The sequence below is a fragment of the Rhinichthys klamathensis genome, unplaced genomic scaffold, assembly GCF_029890125.1.
Source record: "Rhinichthys klamathensis goyatoka isolate OS25496 unplaced genomic scaffold, OSU_Roscu_1.1 h1tg000225l_1, whole genome shotgun sequence".
NCBI lineage: Eukaryota > Metazoa > Chordata > Actinopteri > Cypriniformes > Leuciscidae > Rhinichthys > Rhinichthys klamathensis.
The window spans coordinates 528,340-552,441 of NW_026606749.1; the positions used below are offsets into that span (position 1 = coordinate 528,340).

A 24,102-nucleotide genomic window follows, 5' to 3' on the forward strand; every position below is an offset into this window, starting at 1 on the left:
TATTTTCTAATTAATTTGGCAACATGTTTATTAGTCTGCTGTCACATTAAGACCTGACACATGGATCCTTTATACTGTTACACGTGTTTTCTTTCTCAACAGTTTGTTCAAGTCCCAATTCAGAGGCTGTATCCTTCGAAGGATACGGACTTCAAAGGCAACGGAAGGTCAGAACGGGCATTGTTAAATGGGACAGTCTAGCCTATGGAAGATTGTTCTTGTCGCCAAACAACTGTACCAGCTGGGGTTGATGAGTGACAATAACGTTTGTACTAGACTTTTTTGAAAGTAATATTAAACTGTCTGAAAACAAAACAGGGTTCACAAACTGTCTAAATATGTTCACCATGGTCCATTTCTGTATATACACTTAACAAAATTATAAACGCAACACTTTTGCCCCCATTGTTGTTGATTGTGGCCTGTGGAATGTTGGTCCAGTCCTCTTCACTGGCTGTACGAAGTTGCTGGATATTGACAGGACCTGGAACACGCTGTCGTATATGCCGATCCAGAGCATCCCAAACACATTCATTCAAGCTTACATGCAGGAATGTCCACCAGAGCTGTTGCCCGTGAATTGAATGTTCATTTCTCTACCATAAGCCGTCTCCAAAGGCGTTTCAGAGAATTTGACAGTACATCCAACCGGCCTCACAACCGCACACCACATATAACCACACCAGCCCAGGACCTCCACATCCAGCATCTTCACCGCCAAGATCATCTGAGACCAGCCACCCGGACAGCTGCTGCAACAATCGGTTTGCATAACCAAACAATTTCTGCACATCACATATTACAACAGGGTATCTTGCTTTATTATTATTTATTATGAATTTCTGAAATAACCAAACTAATACAACATAAGGGCAGATCCTTTGAGCGCAGCTGATGACGTAATGAAGTGACGAGTATTCCATTGTATAAATAAGCTTTCCTTCGATTCCTCCATCCTCATTTTCTTCCCTCGCATCCTACAGGGGGTGGAGCTGAGACGCACTGAGACACGAGGAAAGAAAGCGAGGATGCACAAATAAGATTTGAGAAGCATATGGTCACATCAGTTCAGGTTCTTAACCTGCTCCTTATGACAACACAGATATCAGCATTTTTTTTTTATTCTCTTCCAGAGATTTGTTTCTGTTCCTTTACATGATACTTTGCTACACTTAACAGGTTGGTCTACTTGATGACGTCTTTTAAATGCCTTGCAGCTAAAGATCATATTTCTATGACGGAATAGAAGCAGGATTAAAGTCATATACAAGCAGCGTGTCAAGCTGAGGACATTATCTGTTTGCTATATGGAGCCTGGGAAAATAAAGGATGTTTGCAGAGGTAAGGGCCTTGCTGTTTGATCAGGTTATAAAAGGCCCTTTTAAACTTCCTGTGGGACTTATCAAATATAATATCAGACCCAAAGGCTAAGACATACAGGAGCCAAATCAACAAAATACTGTGTAACAATTTGCAGTTTTTACCTTAAAGAGCTGTTTCTTCTTTAACTGACTCATCTTTCTTAACTGTTTGTTCACTTAAAACATAACTGACTGTAGCTGGGTATAAATTAATAATAAAAAGATTAAAATGAATAATTAAATATATTACAATAAATACAATTTGAGTAAAACAAATAATAGAAATTAGATGAATATAGATTAAATGAATAAGTAAACAATACAAATGTTTAAAATAAACAACATTTGATTCAAATAAATAAATAAATTGCTATAGTCATAGTGTATATTAAAGTGTGGTACGCGCACCCCCAGGGGTACGCGAGCTTCCACCATGGGGTGCGCGAGAGGAAAAATATAATGGCGGTCTGTTTTTTTTAATGGGATTTTTTCCATACAATAAAATAAAAAAACATGAACAGTAAACATTTCCTTTGTAATCGCTTTTATTTAAAAAACAAAAAACAAAACTTTAATTAGTTTTTGATAGAAACAGCTGCTGTCTTCTCCTACGCACTGCAGCCGCTAGGGCTAGGCTATCTGTCACGTGATCAACTTCTAAATTCAAATGTGCTTTCACGCATTGGCTGGCGCTGAGCCAGTGCTGTCATATATCACAACTACTGAGTGTTTTCAACCACATAATGTTTATTTTAGGTTTCAGACATTTAAATACACATAAGTACTAGCAAAACAATGATTTTGATTTTGCTGATTTCTATGGAAGCGGCAATAATAATCCTTTTCATTATAAAAAGACGACACGTTTTATTCATATCAGATACACATTGTGTAAGTAGCTTCACATTTTACCCTATTCTTCTCCCAGTTCACCGGCCTCTTACTTTCATGTATTTCGTGAGAAGTGGAGGAATTGACGTGTTGTAAATCCAACAGATCCGATTCTCTGAACTGTGACACATAACATGGCGACGCCCATCACGCATACAGCTCAACTAACGCGATCGTTATGAAGGTGTTTAAACAACAAAACACATCCACTTACACATATTTGACAATCGGAATATCAGTGTTCCATGCTATAGCTAATACATTTGTGAATATTTTTGATAAAATAGGAAAAATGACATAAAAGCAGATCATCATTCATTCATTCAGCGCTGTGCTGTGGTTGCGCTGTGTCACGTGACAAGCAATGACGCGTCACCATGGAAACATTAAAGTGACAAGTTCTAAATAACGGTCGCCTTGAAAAACTCAGTTAGAATATTTTAAATTTACGTGTGAAAGGGTTAAAAATGGAAGCTTGTGCGTAGCTTTGTTGCATTATATCGAAACTTTGTTGATGTTATTGTCATGCTGTTCTGGTTATTTGAGCATGATTAAACATGAGTGAAATGGCGATAAAACAAAGCTTTGTTGCGGTTTTTTTAAAGTGGGGATTGAGGGTGCGCCAACGCGGTTGGGACATAGAAGGGGGTGCGCAGGAAAAAAAGTTTGGGAACGGCTGATTTAGAATATATATATATATATACATACATATACATACATACACACATTTTCATCATAAAACATGAAAAGAAAAACTAGTTTGTTTTAACAAATTAGCTTATTGTTAAGCATGAACTGTCACGTTACGCTAAATAGAACCCAAGCGCAGACAGTACTTTCACAAAACACGTTTATTTACAAACGGAAAACAAAGACCCACGATGGGGCAACAGTAACTCAGACAATAACTAGACTTGACCATAAATAGGAACTTGAACTTTCACAGACAGATCACAATACTCACAGAACCGAATGTTAACAAGACGAACCAGCACTGAGGAACAAACACCGGGAGCTTACAACACATCACAAAAGGTACAGGTGACACTGATGAACATCAATACTAACGAGGGAACAAGGGGCGTGGTAAGGACACATGATCACAATCACAGGTGACACTGATACAACATTAACAAGGAAACGAGGTAAAACACAAGACAATGTCAATGCCAACACATAGCCCAAAACAACCGGCCATGTGTTTGCACACAAAACAAGAGACAAATACATGACATGAACAGTCTATCTCAGAATCACAACAAATTGCACCAAAACTATATGGTTTGTTTACACTCATGAGTTCACAATATTGTCAGTATTTAATTTTGGGTGCCAGCTCATCTTTTTACAGGCTGAGCATTACCTGCTGAATAAAATGTCAATTGTTTTTCATACAGTTAGAGTACTCCAGGGCAGGGCGTAAATCAGTCCGAAAAAAGGAAACAGAAGGCCTGAGGTTGGTCAGTTCATTCATCACCAAACATCCTTCCAAATCGATCCTCATTCTAGATGGGTTTAGCTGAGGACTTTCTTGATCCAACGCGCAGAGGATTCTCACTGGAGTTTGTCTGTATGAGTCCTTGTCAGCTGCGTCCTAACAGAGGAAGAAAAAGATAGAAGATAAAGACAGACAAATATATATTATCATGTCAGATGATTCTGGTGTCAAATACTCAAAACCATATGCTGCATTTACGCCATGTCGTAATTACTGTAATTCCGAGATGACAAAATGTGACGTTCTACTCGGAGCCGTTCATGTTCTTTGACTGGGAATTATGCATTTTAAAGGCAACACTCCACGGCTAAATGAATCAGCAGCAGTAGAGTGGTACACTGGTCATGTGGTAAAAGTAGGAGCTCTCGGAAAATTCCCAGTTTACAGGTTGCAATTACGAGTTCTACGAGAACGGGAGCGCTTTTTTACAAGTTGGAATCACAAAATTATGGTTATTACAACATGGCGTGAATGCACCTATACATACCTAGCCTGGCTCCGCCCTCCTATGTACTCCAGCTCAATTTTCATTTTCCTTCAGTATATGTCTGGGCTTGCTGTATATTCTTGGGTTTTCTCCGATCAATTTTTTACCGGTCCAATCAGCGAACAGAGGGAGTGGCTGAAAACGATGACGTTGAGGTGCGCTAGTTTAAGTTGTAGACATACGTCACGACCAATCGTTAGCGATTGGTTATGGCAGATCCAGAGTGACTCTGGGCAGATCAAATAGTTTTAAACTTCAACAGAGTACCCGCCTTCAAGGAAGTTAACGCTTGTCAATTCGCCTTATTCACCTGGCGGCCATTTTGAAAACTCGTACGCCGTTGAGGGGTACACAAACCCGGAAGTTTGACTCCGACGCAGCAGCATCAACAATGGAAACTCCGTGGACCACCAATCTCTCCTGTCTGCCCGAATTAACTATACAAAATGTGGAGCAGTGGGCCAGTACCGACTGCAACATCCCCAGGGCTGTGTTACTTAAGGGATACAGTAACTGGATTGAAGGTTTTATCCACGACATTGAAGGTATGAATGGACGCTAATTTACCTCAGTTTTTGCTAGCTTGTAGCAGCTAGGTGTAGTAAGCTTAGCTGTGATATGGAGTTGTTGACTGTGTACTATGTTAGATTTTATTTAACACTTAACATGTATTTAATCGACAGTTAATAGGAGCCCATCACACATATTTGTGAGGGCTAGGTCTTTTCCCTCGGTGCGGAAAAATGAGGCACCGTACAACATACAGGTGCTAAGTGGACCAACTGCTCAGTTCGCAGAGCAGTGCCACAGTTAAACAAGCTTGCTAAATGTTCATTATGAGTTTATATCAACAATGTAACTTTCATTGTCTGACTGAAAATAACATGTTGATTTTATCTCATTAACAGGTTATCTGTAGTTGATGTAATATCACATAAGCCTCATTGATATCTACTCAAATTCTTGTTTCAAATTAGCAAAGCCAGACAGTGCTTGTTGACAATGATAGTGTAATGACAGTATAACTATCAGGTAAGTGATAAGGTAAGGTAAGTATTAACATTCATGTTAAGATAAGAGTTGCTCAGTTCTTGGAGCAGTGTATCCAGGGTTGAGGAAGGTTCTTCAAAATGCAATTAGCTTACAAATCACTTGTCTGTTTAAAATTGACATAATATGGAATCCATACTGTTCTATCTTAATATGAGCTTTTCCACAACCCTGACTTTTTTCTACAATGAGTGTCAAAGATATTAGGTATCTTTCAAGTTGTGTTCGCAAGTATCACAGCTGTAAACAACCTACCACTACCAGCATGTAGCTGTAATATTTTCATGGCAGATCATTTAAATGCCAGATGTACCTAATTCACTGCACACTCAGTGTATGTATGTATGTATGTGTGTGTGTGTGTGTGTGTGTGTGTGTGTGTGTGTGTGTATGTGTATATATATAATATTTTATATATATATATATATATATATATATATATATATATATATATATATATTTTATATATATATATACATATACATACACACACATATATGCCATATATTTGTTAATAGCAACTCTGAAGTGTCAAGTGTCTAAAGTTTGATTATCTTTTCAGGTGGAGCTGTCACTTGAGCGGCCATTCATAAGGGAGACGCAGTGCAACTGCAAAGCTGGCTTGGGACAGTGCAACCATCTCATCGGGCTGCTCTACACTCTCGCTCACTTTGCCAAGATGGGCTACACATCTGTCCCCCCAACAACGAGCAAGACGTCACTGCCTCAAGCCTGGCACGTTCCATCGAGGGCCCTGGGTGTCAGTCCAAGAACGGTGAGCTCTGTGAGTGTCTCAAAGCTAAAACCACCAGTGACCAACGCACCTCCGCCAAAGAGGCAACGCTCGTCTGAAGGGGTGATGTCAAACCTGTACTGTCCTGTGCCACTCCCGCTTCCATCAAATGCCTTTGCAGAGAGCCTACACCGAAACCTGAGTCAAATAGAAAGCAAGAGTCAGATGTTCAAGCTGCTGGAGGAGAACAGAAAACAGCATGCTGCTCTTGTCTCTACCGACTTTGGAGACCTTCCAAAGGGATCTGTGCTTACCTACCACGCAACACAGTCTTCCAGGGCTAATGATGATCCCCTGTTTCCCTTACCATCACAGCCATGCTCATTTTACACTGTCCTGGATGACACTGAGTCGTGCTACTATGGTGGCCTGGTGGTCACTCAGGCTGTTGCAATTCAGCTGGAGATAGAGACAAGGGAACAGAGCCATAGCAAGACCTGGCATAAAGTTCGAGCCAACCGTCTTACCTCCTCTTCCTTCAAGAGTATTTGTTCAAGGGTGGCAGACTACAACGTATTCGCTGCCAATTTGAAAAAGAAAATAGTGCAGACTAAGGTGATGAAGAGAGGTTTGGAACTGGAGCCTGTTGCTGCGGCTGAATATCAAGACCTCACTGGCTATGAGATCTTCCCCTGTGGGTTCGTCATCAACCACCACGCCCCACACCTAGGTGCCTCACCTGACCGAAAAGTGATTGACCCCAGTGCCTCACCAACGCACGGCCTCCTGGAGATCAAGTGCCCCAACAAAGGGAGCGTGAGGGATTGCAAGTACTTGCGTTGCAAGGCTGATGGTAGCCTTAGCCTGAAGACCACACACGAATACTATTTTCAAGTGATGGGGCAGATGGGCATCACTGGGTTGAAGTGGTGTGACTTTTTTGTGAAGTGCAGTGATGACCATCACTTGGAGCGGGTGCACTTCCAACCAAAGGAGTGGGAGAACATGAAGTGTAAATTGGACACATTCTTTTTTTCTCACTTTCTGCCTTCTTTGTGTAACAAAATCATGTAATACATCACTGATAATCTGTTTATGTATGGGCCTATAGTTCTCTTTTGTTAATGTTTTAAATGGTTTGCTCCTAATGTTCTGACCTGTTCCGGTTCCTTTTCCATACTTCTATGTACATAGTTACCTTTACAAACCTAGACCAATAACCTATCAATGTTTTTTGAATGGCCTGTTTTCGGATGTTCTGGTTCCTTTTCCATGCTTACAGTATACAGGCAGGCCATTTTACAGTATTCCCCTGTACCAACTTCTATGTACAAAGTTACTTTTACAAACCTAGACCAGTGTGCCTATCAATGTGTTTTTTTTATGTTTTCTGATATTCCGACCTGCTGTTCTGGTATATTAAATTATAAAGTTATGAAGGACATCATCCATGTGTAATACAATTGTACTTTATTCTTTAGATAGATACACATCCAGTAGCTTATACATACACACACGTAAAACAATCAAATCACTCACAGGTATGTAAAAGTAAAGAGCATGAGAAGTGATTATAAGGTCTGACAGGGACTGATCCTGTGATACACTGACCATGATAAGGACAATAATGATGGTTAAGGCTTTGTACAGATTTATAAAGAAGAACAATAATGATGGTTAAGGCTTTGTACAGATTTATAACAAAGAACAATAATAATGGTTAAGGCTTTGTGCAGATTTATAAAGAAGAACAATAATGATGGTTAAGGCTTTGTACAGATTTATAAAAAAGAACAATAATGATGGTTAAGGCTTTGTACAGATTTATAAAAAAGAACAATAATAATGGTTAAGGCTTTGTGCAGATTTATAAAGAAGAACAATAATGATGGTTAAGGCTTTGTACAGATTTATAAAAAAGAACAATAATGATGGTTAAGGCTTTGTACAGATTTATAAAAAAGAACAATAATGATGGTTAAGGCTTTGTACAGATTTATAAAGATGAACACTTTCTATTCAAGGTTTGAATACATTTGTGGATATTAAGATGTCAGTTGTAGAGATTTACATAACATTGGTAGATATTTACATTAACATTACAATTTTAAAAGAGAGGACCTTGAAAATTAGTTAAAAGGGCACAGACGGCCCACAGTTGGTTAACGGAGCCCACCAGTGTCATGGGTAAGACTTTATCAAAAATATGGTACTCTTTAATCCGCCTAATAGCGCGCTCTACATGAATTCGCAGTCTTGCTATCGCTTGAGTCTTTCGTACTTCGTCTGCAGTGAAGTGTCCACTTGGGCCTAAAAAAGGAGGGACTACAAGGGAGACGTGTCTTTCAGAGAGAAGGTCCTTAATGAGAAAGCCTTTATCGGCCATTACCATATCTCCTTCTTCAAGAACAGAAAGAATACCTGATTTTTTGGTAATTTCTTTGTCAGATATTGAACCTGTATATAAATCACTGACAAAAGTCACTTCACCTGAGGGGGCAATACCTATTAAGCCCTTAAATGTGGTGTTCCCTTTGTAGTGTGAATAAATCGCTGAGTTAAGGACCTTGGAACTAGGTTTCTGTACATGAATTTCTGTGCAATCCAATACAACTCTAGTAGCCGGGAACGTGCATTTAAAACAATCTGGCATAAGTTCATCCACAGTTTTCCTTGAAGGCCACATTGGAAGTGATCCCAACATAAAATACAAAAAATTGGCCCAGGTCACACAGATCCTGCTTACTGTTGACTGTGATACATGGAAACGGGTTGCAAGATCCTGTTCAGGAAATCCCTGCCTCAACCTACAAAGAAAAAGAAAAAACTGGTCCATAGTGGACAATTTAGAGGCGCTAAAGCCTTGACGAAGTACCTCCCCACTTGTATGTTTAAGTCGCTGAGCCTGACTCCATCCCACCATATTTTCTGCAGTAGGTTGCAGGGCCATAAACACAGCTATAAATGTATCATAATCTGGGAACCCTGTATAAAATGAAATCTGTTTATCGTCACCTTGAAAATTTGAAATCAAAAACCGTTCTTGTTGAAGCTCTAAAATTAAAAGTTCTTGATCACCGATGGTCTTGCGGGCTTCCTCAAGTTGATCTTGAAGTGAGGGAGGCAGTGCAGCATACTCATGGTCTGGGTGCGGAGGGGGCGTCTCTTCACTGGAAGTATAAGATAAACATATTGATGGACACATTAGGTGTTTTACAATGATACTCATGCTCAATTCATGTAACCAATTACATCTTTTACGTACCTCAACACATTCACACCATGTCGATCATCGAGATCCGTGGAAACATTACTGGAAATCATCAACAGAGAAATACGGTCACTACACAGTTAATAAATGCATTACAAACTAGTAACTTAATTCATCTTAATACTACCTTGCAGTTCTAACAACACTCCTCCTCTCTGGTCTGACAGAACTCCATGCAAACACAGTTGGCACAGCTCCCTGTTTCAACTTGGTGATGCCAGTCTTGCTCTTCACAATGCAGTCTGGGAGGAAATGCTCCGAGCACACTTTTGTGTATGCGTTTATCTGCATCAGCAAATAAAATACGATCATATAAACATTTTTACATGTATAATTTTATTGATCAGACTCAATCTGACTCCTGTACATCCTCCTCCTAGCTAGGAAAACTGATGTGATGTGTTTCCTAGGTTAGCTTGTGACTAGAAGCTAATACAAACAAGGTCACTCAGAATATGCTTATACTAGTAAATCTGTGGTGGTAGATTTTAATAACATACTACTAATTTTGGACTAGGCTGTATATTTCAACAACCTGGCTCTCTGCCTTAATCTATCTACTAAAACGTGCTAGTTCTAGCCTAGCTAACTTAGCTGCTAGTGATACAAGCTCGTTATGGAGACGGCTCAGCCTCACAGCACCAGACATAATAAAACTTACCTTAAAATTACGACCAGGATCCCTTCTGATGTTTATTATCCATTGTCGACGTAGTCCATGATCTTTGGGGAAACGGTGAAACGTTTGTCCTCTGTTTGATTTTTTCCTGTGTGATGAAGTGCATTGGGGAACACAGCAGTGAGGCGCCATTGCAGAGAAATCGCGTTGTGAGAACAACCGGAAGTGGTAAGTGTACCCCTCAGGCTCGATGGAACGTTCGAGGTGAATAAGGCGAATGGCGAGAGGCCAGATTCTCTGTACAAATTAAATGTGTACGAGAGTCTGGTAGGACCAGGCTAATACATACCTGGTTTACTGTAGAAAGAGCTGGCCATTGAAGTACCATCAGGCTGATGTCAAAGCTTTTCGTTGACAACTTTTCTGTGAGGAGCAAACATTAAAGTTATAGTCTTTATAGTCTTTATAGTCTTTATAATGGTACCTGACTTTATGGTTTACATGTAATTGTGCACTGTACAGTATGCAGATGAATACACTAATCAGCCTTAGAACAGGTCTCAGTAAACCCACATGACATACTGCTAATATGGAGTTTTGGTGTGAATGGCAGCAGGATAAGTTGAACATTGTGCAAAGTAATTTAAATACATTAGTTTTAGATGTAAACAAGGAAATTGTTCTGTTCATGTATAACTTACATGATTGAGCCTGTAATATTTAAATAGATGTGCTCTCTTTTCGCAGTTATGAGGGCAATACTTGCAGGTCCAAAGCATCTCTTCTTGACCTGCAACACAAAACAAGATAGTCTGTCGTTAAGAGGCCTATGACATAGTACATCCATACGTTTTTGCATTCAACCCATTAATTAACTTTAACTTACTCTTTCAATCAATAGCCGTGCCGAAATAAAATGGGGTCGATAAATTATTGCACTCACCACCATATTCGCGGTGTTTGGCGCTGGCCAGAGGTTCAAACAGTTACACTCTCAGTCTCAACAACAGCTCCTCGAGTGAAAAAGAAACAATAGGAAGGAAAAGACAAAAAAAAAAAAAAAAACGTACGTCGAACTCGCCGGTGTTCAAGCGCGTCGCCGTCGATGTCCGCTGCACTCTAGTGAGAAATCTATCTAGCTAAAAAAACAAACACTGATTGTCACTGCTCACAAACGGACCCTTGAGGAAAACAAATAAACGATGAAAAGGTAAATGTCGAGTAAAATGTCAATAGAACTCACTAAAACAGATGTTCCAACTTCTCATTAACAGCTCCTTGAATTCACATACACCACGACAAAATGGCGTTACCTGACTCGCAGCATCAAACCACTGTGTGGAAGGCGTGGTCAGGAGAAAAACTTCATAATTTGAGTCCATTTAACTTACATTTATTCACACATTCAAATTATGTCCACAAATTAGTAGAATCTACTTATATTTTGTTAGTAATGCAATCAAACTTAAATATTTTAATTAAATTGCAATAAAAATCTTTATTAGATATAAAATCCGGGCTAACAGTGAGGATTGGTGGTCCGTGGCCTCTAAAAGATGGAAATCCCCTGATTTAGGTTACCTAACAATTTTTTTTTACAGTGCCGTTTCAAAATCTTTTACACGACAGTAAAACTGTCTAATTATGTCCTAATTAGTTAATTCAAGGTGTCATATTTTTGCTTTTTTATCATTGACATACTTTATTTGATTACTCTGCTTGGCTTATACCTATGCTGTTCTGCAAATTGCCTTCTTGTAATGTTCATAGAATTGTGTTATATGGTACTCACTTGTAATAAATGTCCCGTTTACAAATTATTATGGAGAAGTTCCAGTTCAGACTGCTTGAAACCACTCAGAGCACTGCTCTAACGTCATGTCAGATATCAGATTCCCAGCAAATGTATACAAATGAGATCAGTTTCACTTCCTTTTGAAATAGCTGAGTTCTCAACATATGCAGATCTAAATAATCTTTTAGAACAGGTGCTGTGATTATAATATAACAAATTATAGACTGTGTCAGTTTTTAGACAAATGACATAAACCATCTTGAAAAGCAATGAGAAAAATAGACTTTTGAAAAACCTACTGTAAATCAAACTACGATACGATGTGAATATATTATCATATGTTTACAGGTTTAACCTATTGGATAAGGTAATAAAACTAACTAGCTTCGACAATTCTGCTTTGTGTTTACCATAAACTGAACACATGCTCCCACACATCGAACGCCCCTCCTACAACCAATGATCGCAGCAGGTTATTGTGACGTGGTGTGGACGTGGGCGTGCACAAACCCTTTAGTTCTTATAAAAGATTTAATTATTCATAAAGCTGACCAATTGAGCGGCGTATGTAAATATGGCAGGTTTAAATGTATTTGTAGGCTTATTCCAGCAGGCACAGTGAATGAACGGTAGACTGTGTGAGTAACTCTAGGCTACTGTGGGAAACAGACGCTTGAGTTCGTTTGTTCATCGGCAAATATTTGGATTCTGTTTCGTTGATAAAATAACTTTTCAAATCCACGCTTTGATCTTGAATTGACTCTTTACTCTAAACCGAACTCGTCGGACATCATCAGAAACAAGTAGGGGCGTCCAGCTGACATCCATAGAGCAGACTTGTGTTTTCATCGGACTGATTTCGCCATGTCCTCCGCAGATGTGTCGGAGCACAGCCGGCGCTGTTGTGTTTTGTCGTGGGAGCAGGTGCAGCGTCTGGACTCCATCCTGGGAGAGTGTGTCCCGATCCACGGGCGAGGAAACTTCCCTACACTCTCCATTCAGCCGCGACATATCGTACAGGTACAGGATCCAAACCTAGGCTTTACATAACAATATGAAACCTCAGCTGAACACAGTTTGCACCAAAAGGAATGCAATAATGTGGACAGAATTCCAATTCCATTTTTTAAAATATAGGATTTGGAGCATTCCTGAATCCTAATGGATCCTCTCTGACACAAAACAAAATAGATATAAAGCTAACACTATTACTAGTACCATCGCCAATGAAAATAAATGTTTATATACATTTTTTAAATAGATAAAAGTAAAAGAAAAAAAAAGAAATTTTTATTCTTCACAAAAACAACATTTTAGGTTTTATTGTTTTATACAAAATGTTATTTTATTATGCCACAGTAAAGGGGTGTTAGGCGCTACAGGTAGGCTCTCATTCGCGCATGTGTAGGCTACGTACAAATTTGTGCGTGAAATATGTGTACGAACGTTTTCTCGAACAAATCATGATTCACAAAAAAAATGTCATAGGCTAGGCTACTAAAATGCATTCTCAATGTGCGATTTTTTTAGGAACAACTGAAACCACTAGTAGCACACAAAAAGCATATACTCGTGTTAAGACGTTATATTTCTTATTAATTATATAATATAATATTATGCTATATTAATAAATAATAGGCCTGCAATTTAATTTCATCTTTATATTTCATCATAGGCTATAGCCAGTGAAAGAGTGAGAAAACCTCCATTAGCTTAAATAGTCTCAGCTGCGAGGTTTCTCTAAATAACGCAGATTTACGCTTGATTTACAGCTGGCTATTGAGAGTTTCGTAATCTGAAATGGTTTTGAGCATGGTACACTTGGATTTGCTCGGGGATCTGGCGAGTGCGCGTCTGCAGAGAGCGTCAAATGTTTGACGAGAGTGACGAAATGTTGTGCGGAAAGCCCTTATAAGAAGATGGTTTGGGCGTGTTTAATGCAAATGACTAACCTCGTGCACGCGGCCGCTCATAAATAGGTAGGCCTACTCCAAATGCATTACAAATTCAAACATTAGAACGAAATTAAGAACAAATGTATGTGCATACGCTCGTGTATTGACTAAATAATCCACGCAATTATTAGTGAAAGAGACCCATTGTATGTAGGGCTATTATTAATAGGGGATGTTACAGAAAATGTGTAACAGAAAAGTTAAAGTCTATTTCCTAAATGGAATTACCATGGCTACTTAACAGATAGAACTGGAAACACATAGGAAAGTTAGGTTGTTTCTGTATTGCAATCTTAATTCTTGACTCAATATGTAAAAAAAGGTTTATTTCCTATTTAAAAAAGGTTACTGAACAGAATATTAAACAGAAACCGATTTAGAATGTTTCTGTAATATAACCCCATACTGTAGGCTGTTTATGGTTGCCACACAGTGTATAAACTTAGAATGTGTGGTAATACAGATTTATTGGCTATTTTACAATTTACTTTTAATGAGCCTCATTCTTGATGACTAAATGCACTTTTTGTTTATTTGACAGGTTACTGTTAAAATAAAATGATATTGTTAAAAATGTTGAATATATTGGCATTCAAATTTCTGTGGTAGTTTATTTTCAAGTGTAAGTTTTTAAGCACCTCTACTCAAGCATTATTAAGCTTGAAAGCATATATCATATTCATCTAAAGGTTCAGTGTAATTTGCTAGTATCTCAATGAGGTGCCAAGATGATTTTTTTTTTCCTGATTATTCTACTGTAAAGGATACATTTTAGCTTTTGCAATCGGTCGTGACTTTAGCAGCCTTACTGGAAAAGGTTTATGGGTCAGCTTTTCTTCCACGCTGAATTCCAGTAGATATCAGCAGGTGTTTGTGCAATCAAATCAGGCAATTTAATCTATTTAACATCCGGAGAAACTCTCATACTGATCCTGCTGTCTGCTGACTGATGCCTGACACTCTCAAACGTCCCCTTCATGTTGAAAATGTCATTCATATGATTTATGATAGCTTGTCTTATTCCATACACACTTGCCTCTCAGTCCAATAACACAATCTTTTCAATTTGGAACAATAAACTAGAACTAGAATGAAGATAGATTTTAAGATACTTTTTACTAACAGAGGTAACAACCAACATTCAAAATGTTAAATATTTTAAGGGTGACTAATGAACTTCTTAGTTTTAATGCAGTATTTCCCTTAATTTAGCTTGTTTTATTTACAACCTCATGGTTGCAAGGAAGCCAGTTCACACAATTAACTGTGAAACAAGATATATAGGCTAGTATTTTTACCCAGCCGTATCAAATGGCTTATTCAAAATTAGGCCTCTCTCTGATGACATCACTGGCCTCCAAATGAAAGTGCTTATTACTCTACCATCTGGTTGTGGGGCTCTGTATCTAATGTGGGAGACATCAGACAAGTCCATAAGCTTTTAGGTTTTGCAGTATCTCTTCTTTAATTAGATTCTTTGATTGTCTTTATGAAAACTATTCACTTTTGTTCTCAATAAAACCCTCTCAATAAGGCCAGTAGTTCATTTTTTTTTGCCTTGCCAAACATTGTCATCACCAACATTTTATCTATTTTCAGCATCATATTTTTATATTCTTGACACTTGGTAGATTCATTTAAAATCAATGCACTAATGTAATGTGTACACATAGAACAGGCATTACAGTTATTGTACAGGTCATGGTGGCAACCTACCAAGCAGCTAGTCTTTCATTGCCTGAATTTTGACTTAGCATAAATTCTGGTGCAGTTTAGGCTGGTTAGAACTGCCCACTTAGACAGGAAGAGACCTGAGTCTGACTGACATGTGAAGCAACCATCACAGTTGTTCTTGTTTAGTGGTAGGTTTATCTCAAAATATTTCTACACAATAATAGACATTTTGGAAAAAAGTCTCTGAGATTTTTCTGTACTGAAACGCCTTCATTACTGGCCATCCAATTACGTCCACTGAATTACTGTCCATCCAAACGTAATAAGCACAGATTATTTCCCAGACAGAAAACAAACAATATACAGTTCTGCTCATAAATATGCAATATGGTTGCTAGTAAGTGCCTCAAAAAAACCTCTATATATTTGAAAGATTTGAAGCAAGCCCAATGATTAGTTCATTCTTGCAAGTGCTCATAGTACCAACACAGATTAATTTAAACATGATTTTGTTTCCTGAAAGACTGATAAAAACCTGTTCATTTCGAATCCTGGATGTTAGTAGCATTCTGACAATCTGATTGGAATTTGCCGTATTCACAAGTGTTTTGTCTACAATATAACAGTGGAAACGTCTTCAACTACCAGGAAGCAAACTCTTAGATTTGTTGGTCATCAGCCCTCCAGAAGATTGTTACATGGCATCAGTATTTGGTGTTGTTGTAAAGCATGCATCGTTCTTATTACCAAATGTAGAAAGAACACTCAGACACAAATCACCACTATTTCATTTTTTCTCAGTGGTATAATTTTTGCATTGTTCCTTGGCTTACACTGCCCTGTTTAGCAGACAAAGTTGGCTTGTTTGTGGCACATAAGGTTAAAAGTGGATTAATCCTGTTGGAAACAGTAGACTTGTGAGCCAGAGCTGACATGGCATCCGTGTGGTAAAGAGGAGCCTGGTAAATCTTTCAATTCGGCCAGAGTGTAAACTAACTCCTCAGGATTATTTTTTTTTTCAATCTGCAAGGATACATAGACTACATCTAAGCCATTCCCATTGTTCCTGTCTTAGAACAGGTGCTTTTATGAGTGTGTGAATGGATGTCTTAAAGGAATTCATCCCTCAAGCATGTAACATAAACCTGGTAAAACCAGCGGCTTTGAGGTATACATTACACCATACACCCATACCTGCAGGGGGAGCTAATCAACAGAGCCTTTTTAACATTCTTTCACTGTAAAATGTATCTTTAAAAAAAAAAAAAGGTAGTAATACTGACCCCCTGAAAACTTGTTTTGGGATAGTTCAAGAAATTATGGGATAGTTCAAGTTCTGTCATCATTTATTCACCTTCATGTTGTTCAAAACCTGTAAGACTCTAACGTATTCAGCAAAACAAACAAACAAAACTTCATTTTCACTCTGTTTCTCACACAAAGCTATAATTTGCCTTTAGAAGACTAAAGTACATGTGTCATATGGATAACTTTTATGGTCCTTATTTGGAGCTCAACATTCCTAGTCTCAACATTCCTAGTCTCCAAAAAAAGAAGAAAAAATGCATGGTTTGGAACAAAATTAGGGTGAGTAAATGATGACATACTTATTTAGTTTTTTTGTTTGGAAAATAAGATGAATGATTTTTTTGGACAAGGCCTTTACTGATGGGGCGTATAACTGGTGTAATGGAAGTTATGTATGAGTAACTGCTTAAAGTTTTATCTGAGCTTCATATAACACCTAGGGTTATCCACATGGCCATCCAATAGCTAGAATTTCAAAGATTCCATTGTGAATTTTTGGAAACAATTTAAGATCAGGAAAAAACTCTTAATAGTCTAGTCCAGTATACAGGGGATTCACTGACTCATTTCCTGAGCCCGGGCCAGTGTCAGAGACTCGTAAGTGGTTCATTCATCCCTTTGCATTTGGCAGTTCACAGTGTGACTGGCTGCCCAGAGTGGCTGTCGGTATCCAGGGGGCAATGATGCTGTGTTCTGTTGGCCTGTTCCCCAGCCTAAATCTGAAAAATGCTGTGTGGAAATGTGCCTTACGATCATCCTACAAATAAAACACGAAACCTATTTTGGCCAGGTTAGAAAACAAAACAAGGCGAGCCAAGGCGTTGTCAGCACCGGTCAGACCAGTGTGTTTGCGGCTTTTTTACAAGCCTTCAACACAGGGTCAAAGGAAATAGGCTTGTAGATTTCAAGATATCTCAATGTATGCGTCTTCTTTAGAGTTTCAGAGGAGATTTCAACTGTTAAACTGTGCATCAGTCCCTCTAGGCTTTTTCCTTTTTTGAGGGAATGCTCCTTGTATCTTGTGTGTGACTTTGTGCATTGCTGCTATGCGTGATCACGTCCCGAGTCGTTTTTGTAGTTATTTTTTTTTTAATTCAGCAAAAAGTCATGTCATACATATGCTTTGACTTAAAGCTTTGTCTTTAGAACAATCGGCCACAGTTCAGATTAGGGTCCAATTCTCAGTATTAACTATTAACTACATCTTTTCCCTCAATAAACACCTAATTACTGCTTAAGTTGTTAAGTTTAGGTAATGGGTAGGAATTGGGTAGGATTAAGGGATGTAGAGTATGGTCATGCAGAATAAGGCATTAATATGTACTTTATAGGTACTAATAAACAGCCAATATCCAAGTAATATGCATGCTAATAAGCCTAACATGTTTAGTTTTATTGACAAAATAGTGAAGTTATTATCTTTAAGAAACATTTTATTAGGTACAAACTGTTGTCAATATGGCCTACCAACTGTCTGAAAGTATTTGGTTACCAGTGTAACTAACTGGTTCTCCTTGTGAAAAAAAATGTCTGCCAAGATATTTTCAAGAACATTGAAATGTATAATTCCATTGTGGAAACTGGATCTGAAAGTTTCATTTTATGTCCTGACCTTTGCTGTATCCCAGAAAACCAACATTTGTTCTGGAGCATTGTGTTGTTTTTCATTTTTTTATTTTTGTTGTTTGTTTTTTCCCCCTGGTAATTTTTAGACAAGTTGTCAGAAGTGTGCAGACAGATATCTGGTGATGAAATAAAATATTTCCATTTAGATCCTAAGAGGTACAGACACTGTAACTGTGCAGAGAAATAGGTCAACCAAATCATGTGTTGTGATGGATAGAAAACATTCATAAATCAGACAGAGACAAAGAGAAAGAAAAAGATGTTGAACAAACAGTACACAGCTATGCACCTTAACACTTTAGTAACCACATAGCAATATTCTAGTAACCACCCAGTTCACCTTAGCAGATCTGGGTCTGTTTGCAGCGGATCCTCCTGATACTTACACAGTGACATCTCTTCTGGTCTGGCTGGGCACTGAGGAAATCCAGAACCTCCACAGAACTAGACTTTCACAAAAAATCAATGTGCTAAGTCTTTGACTCCGACTAAGTCTTTGACTTCCCAAATGTCAAGTTAATAGGAGATTCTCAATTTCCTCGTTGCTCTATGATGTACTACATACTTAAATATGTGGTTTACTAATATAATGGTCCATTTATTTGTGGCCAAGCCCCTATTGTATCCATTAGTTTTCTTATTATTTTCCCCCAATGCTAGTCTAAGGTGGCCCTATGAATCGTAAGTAGGAAAATGATGAAAATTGGCACACTTATAGTGATGGTAATGAATAGCAATCTGACCAAATTTGGAGTCTCTAGGACGAACTCTATAGCGCCACCACCAGTTCAAAATTCACTTTTGAACCCTTTGATCTAGAAAAATTGAACTTGGTACACCTGATTCCCCTCATCATGCTGATCAATCCAACATCTTACATTAAGAGTCCACCCATTACAGTAGTGGCCATTTTGAAAAGTACAGTATTCTGTTTTTTCGCTACTCCTCCTTCAAATTTTGCCCAATTCTTATGAAAATTGGCTCGCATGATCTTTGGACTGAGAATGGTTTTATTAATCTTTGTTCAAAAGTCACAAACTTAACGAGGTTGACCCTAAATTGGTTCAGAGGCTGTATCTTGAGCAATTGAGACAGAAATTGGTACGCTTCATCGGAACCATGATCTGAGGGTCCATGCCAAATCTGGGAACAGTGCCACCTACAGATCATGATGTGGCAAAAAATGGCAGAAAACAGTTTGTCAGAAAATCATGATCTTAGTGTCTATGGATTCCTTGTGTTATGAATCTGTGGATACCGATTTTGCCAGGATCAGATGAACCATCAGGCTGCCATTTTGAATTTTGACACAAATCGCAATATCTTTTAAATTATTTGACATATCGACACAAAATTCGGTAGGTATCATCATCGGCATGTCCAGAAGGTACTTGAAAAGTTTGAACAGCGCCACCTAGTGTTCCAGAGATATGTTTTTTGCAAAAACGCTAATGACTTATGAAAACATTGTTCAAAATTTAAATTCTGATTGACTTCCAACAATATGACTGTCCGCCATATTGAAGCAAATGAAAAACAGTTCTGTATGAAATTTGTAAAAATTTCAATCTGTATGAAATTTGTAAAAAAAAGTTTGCTATGTCTCTTTCTTTCCTTTATGTGTAGGTGGTGCGGGCTCGTCTAGAAGAGCGAGGTGTAGTGGTGCGTGATGTGAAGCTGAATGGCTCTGCTGCCAGTTATGTGCTCCATCAGGACACTGGCCTGGGCTACAAAGACCTGGACCTGATCTTTGGTCTGAGTCTGACCGATGACAAGACCTTCCGTCTGGTAAAGGATGTGGTACTGGACAGCCTCCTGGAGTTCCTGCCCCCCGGCGTGAGCCGGGACCGCATCACTGCCCTGACCTTAAAGGAAGTGTACGTGCAGAAGCTGGTGAAGGTTTGCAATGACACAGACCGCTGGAGCCTCATCTCACTTTCCAACAACACTGGCAAAAATGTGGAGCTGAAGTTTGTGGACTCCCTGCGACGGCAGTTTGAGTTCAGCGTGGATTCTTTTCAGATCGGCTTGGACTCGCTGCTGCTATTCGACCGCTGCTCCGAGACGCCCATGTCCGAGAGTTTCCATCCCACTGTGCTCGGAGAGAGCATGTACGGAAACTTTGAAGAAGCGCTAGGACACCTACATGCCAAAATCATCGCTACGCACAGCCCGGAAGAAATCCGTGGAGGTGGGCTCTTGAAGTACTGCCACTTGCTGGTAAGAGGCTTCCGTCCAGCCTCCGAGGCACAGATGAAGACGCTACAGCGCTACATGTGCTCACGCTTTTTCATCGACTTCTCTGACATCAATGAGCAGCAGAGGAAGCTGGAGGCGTACCTGCAGAACCACTTTAACGGCATGGAGCACAAGCGTTACGATTGCCTCGTGACTCTCCATCACGTGGTAGATGAAAGCACCGTATGTCTCATGGGCCATGAGCGGAGACAGACACTCGCGCTCATCTCCTCTTTGGCACTACGCGTGCTGGCTGAACAGAACGCAATCCCTGCACTGTCTAATGTAACATGTTACTACCAACCAGCTCCCTATGTCAGAGACGTCAACTTCAGCAACTACTATATAGCACATGTGCATTCACCCATTTCCACCTGTAACAGCTCCTATCAAACATGGCTGCCTTGTAGCTGAGCCAGGAAGGGACAAAAACACTTCTGGGGCATATTTGCAGTCTTCAGATTGTTGTTAGATTTCACCTCAATATCAAGAGAAAAAAAGAGTATATTTTGCATAAAGAAATTCTAATTTCTCAGTTGTAATTTTCATTATATTCTCATAAGAGTTATAATAATAATACTAGCCTACTAATAATGATTTAGTACAGTATTTTTACTGTATTACTGTGAAAATTAAGGTATTTGTTTATTTAAATCAACAAACAGTCAAGTACAACTAATCAGTTCCACCAGGATTTAGTTTTTTTTGTGACAAAATGGCATTTTCCAGAAATCTTTGATATATAAATTAATAAATATACACACACACACACACACCTATATATTTATATATATATATATATATATATATATATATATATATATATATATATATATATATATATATATATATATATATATATATATATATTATTATAGCTAGCTAGGCTACTCTAACTGTGTACTATCTAGATTTATTAACCTGATCACTTAGGATAGGCAATATGACCAAATTTTACAGGCTAAGCAAACCACAGCAAAACTTAAAGTAAAATGTTCTAATTTTCTAAATTCTCTGTTAATAAATAATCAAGTAAACAGTTATATAACTAGAACAAAGAAAATGACAATATGATGAATAAATTGCTCCACAATTTAAATTATAGACCTATATAGACTTTAGAAAATATACTTTATTGTCATAAAACTATTACATCTTAATGGTCCTACAATTTAATAGGAAATGTTCTTTATGTACAATATAATTTCCTATATTTGTCTTGTGATTTTGGGGTGAAATATGACCCAGTCATGTTTTTAAGTGTCATGAGACTCACCATTCTACTATAGCAGGTTGTTTTGTGCAAAACTCAATGGAGACCAGAAGTGAGATATTTTGTCTTTATATGGATGCTACCAATCCAGTCTATTATAATGAACTCTGCTGTACTGGAAGACTCAAAATGATTTAATTTGCTCCAAATCCACTCAAAACCGTTTTGTGAGGATTTTGTCCAGTGCAGATGAAACAATAACATTGGGGGAGAAATGTCTAAAGCACTTCTCCACTCCACATTCATGTGTAACCCATTCATATTTTATAAATGAAATGTTTTTAAGTTATGAAACACAGCTTTTGTTGAAGTTAGGAAAAAATAAAATCAAGAAAAGCCGTAAAACTGGGAGGATGTGTTCAGTTCTGATCATGGTTTCCTACTTTCCTTATTTGAAAAACTGAGGACCAAAGACTTTAGATGTAGCAGCTTGTGGAATGTTACTTCTGTGACTGTAAGTGCCTGAACCAACTACAAACTGAAATGTATGTAAATTAAAAATGTTCATTGTTTTGTTCTCTGGGCTATTGTATAGTACAGTATTTTTACTTTCAGGGGCAGGGCATTTCCTTTACAAATCAATAAAAACAAAGAAAGAAAAATAGCCGAATTTGCTCTAGTCTTCCCCCCCGTATCTGTAGAAATGCATGTGCACACTGAAGTGTAATGTGTTTAATAGATGAGTTTAATAAGTCAAAGCTAATGAGTGGTTTGATCTATATAAACCTTAATGTCACAGGGAAAGAAACAAATAATGCATGCTCTGTATTTTTTATTTTTTTGTCCACAAGAGTAATCGAGTAAATCTCATCAAGAATGAGTAATGTTTAACAGCATTTTACATTAAAGGGATAGTTCACCCAAAAATGAAAATACTGTCATCATTTACTCACCCTCAAGTTGTTCCAAACCTATATGAATTTCTTTCTTCTGCTGAACCCAAAAGAAGATATTTTGAAGAAGATTTGAAGGAGATTATTTTGTGTACAGCAGAAGAAAGAAGTTCATATAGGTTTGGAACAACTTGATGCTGAGTAAATGATGACAAAATGTTCATTTCTGGGTGAACTAGATTATTTTGCATAAGATAAAGGGATAAAGTAATCATAAACATGAATAGTCCTAAAATAGAGTAACATAAACTACTTTTGTTCTTTTATTAACAAATACAACAACATTCAGATGTTTTAAGCGCTTAGGAATGTCTAAGTACTTTTTGGGGCCACTGTACTGTAGGTCTATGGGATATGGATGGTTTATACTGTATCTCTCATTGACTCTCATAGGGCAGGCTGTGCTTGTGTTGGATGTGTCGCACTCATTGTTGCTGAGGACACAGCTGATGAACAGCTGTTAGGAGAGCAGGGAATGTACTTGCTGAATATGCAATTTAGAAGCACCCGCACCACATGTTGTATTGTATAGGCTACAGTCTATTATTCAAGCACTTGCGTCATGGTACGTAATGTACTTGTGGTTAATAATATCATTCAGTGTGACAAACAGGAAGCGGTGCCATGGGCTGTTCTTAAATTGAGATTTCAGGTGTGTACAACATGTTTTCATCTCAAAATGGATATTTATGACTCTTAACCCTTGTGAAAAAGAAGTGCACTTAATTGTATTGAGTGTGCAGTTGTAGTGCACTTCAAATCTTAAAAATATATATTAATAAAATTCTACTTTCAGATAATTAATGAAATAAAAGGTTGCTTAAAGAGAGTACACTTTCATGACTATGTTTCTTAACCCACTTAAGTACTCTAATAATGTCAAATTAAAAGTTTCACTTTAAAGTACATTTCTAAATAATAAATAATTGTTTTAATAATCTTTTGTTGTGATGACTAACACACTAAAGCACACATAAAGTGCTTGATTATAATTTAACTGTAGTCTGTTATTCGATATTATTATAATATTAGTAATGCACTCTGTAAGGACAGACTCCACTGCGCTCCTGTAAAAAGTAGTGAGGACTGTAGTGGACATAGATGCACTTAAGTGAAAACATTACATTCAGTTTGTACTTATTAATTTAGAGTATTCTTTTTAAAAGTATGCTAAAATATACTTTTTCACTAGGGAAGGTACTGCATTCTTCTTTTTGACGATTTTATTCAGTTCAAACCAACGCACATACTAATTACATTAACCAGGAAATACTGTATTTAAGAAGAAAGAAAGTGTACCTGGTAACACACATCAAACTAAATTATGTGCAGAGGTTTCTACCCGACAAGGTTTAACTGTTAAATCCACTGTCATTTTGGCTGTTTTTACACAACATCAAATGTGAGAAAAGTCAGAGCTTTCATAAAAT

At 38.0% G+C, this 24,102-nt stretch overlaps 1 protein-coding gene and 1 long non-coding RNA gene across 2 annotated transcripts; one reads left to right on the forward strand and one right to left on the reverse strand.

Moving 5' to 3' along the window:
• Positions 1–8,025: 8,025 nt before the first annotated feature.
• LOC130099228 (uncharacterized) lies at positions 8,026–10,099 on the reverse strand. Its single transcript, XR_008808364.1, has 4 exons — positions 9,953–10,099; positions 9,419–9,576; positions 9,286–9,333; positions 8,026–9,190 (listed from the first exon to the last, which is right to left on the reverse strand). It is a non-coding gene; the product is annotated as an uncharacterized LOC130099228 (long non-coding RNA).
• A 2,252-nt stretch (positions 10,100–12,351) lies between these two features.
• Positions 12,352–21,058, forward strand: tent5bb (terminal nucleotidyltransferase 5Bb). The gene is made up of 2 exons (XM_056264853.1): positions 12,352–12,725; positions 19,895–21,058. Exons 1-2 carry the CDS (start codon positions 12,570–12,572, stop codon positions 20,918–20,920), a joined length of 1,182 nt encoding a protein of 393 aa, XP_056120828.1. The 5' UTR covers positions 12,352–12,569; the 3' UTR covers positions 20,921–21,058.
• Positions 21,059–24,102: the final 3,044 nt, after the last annotated feature.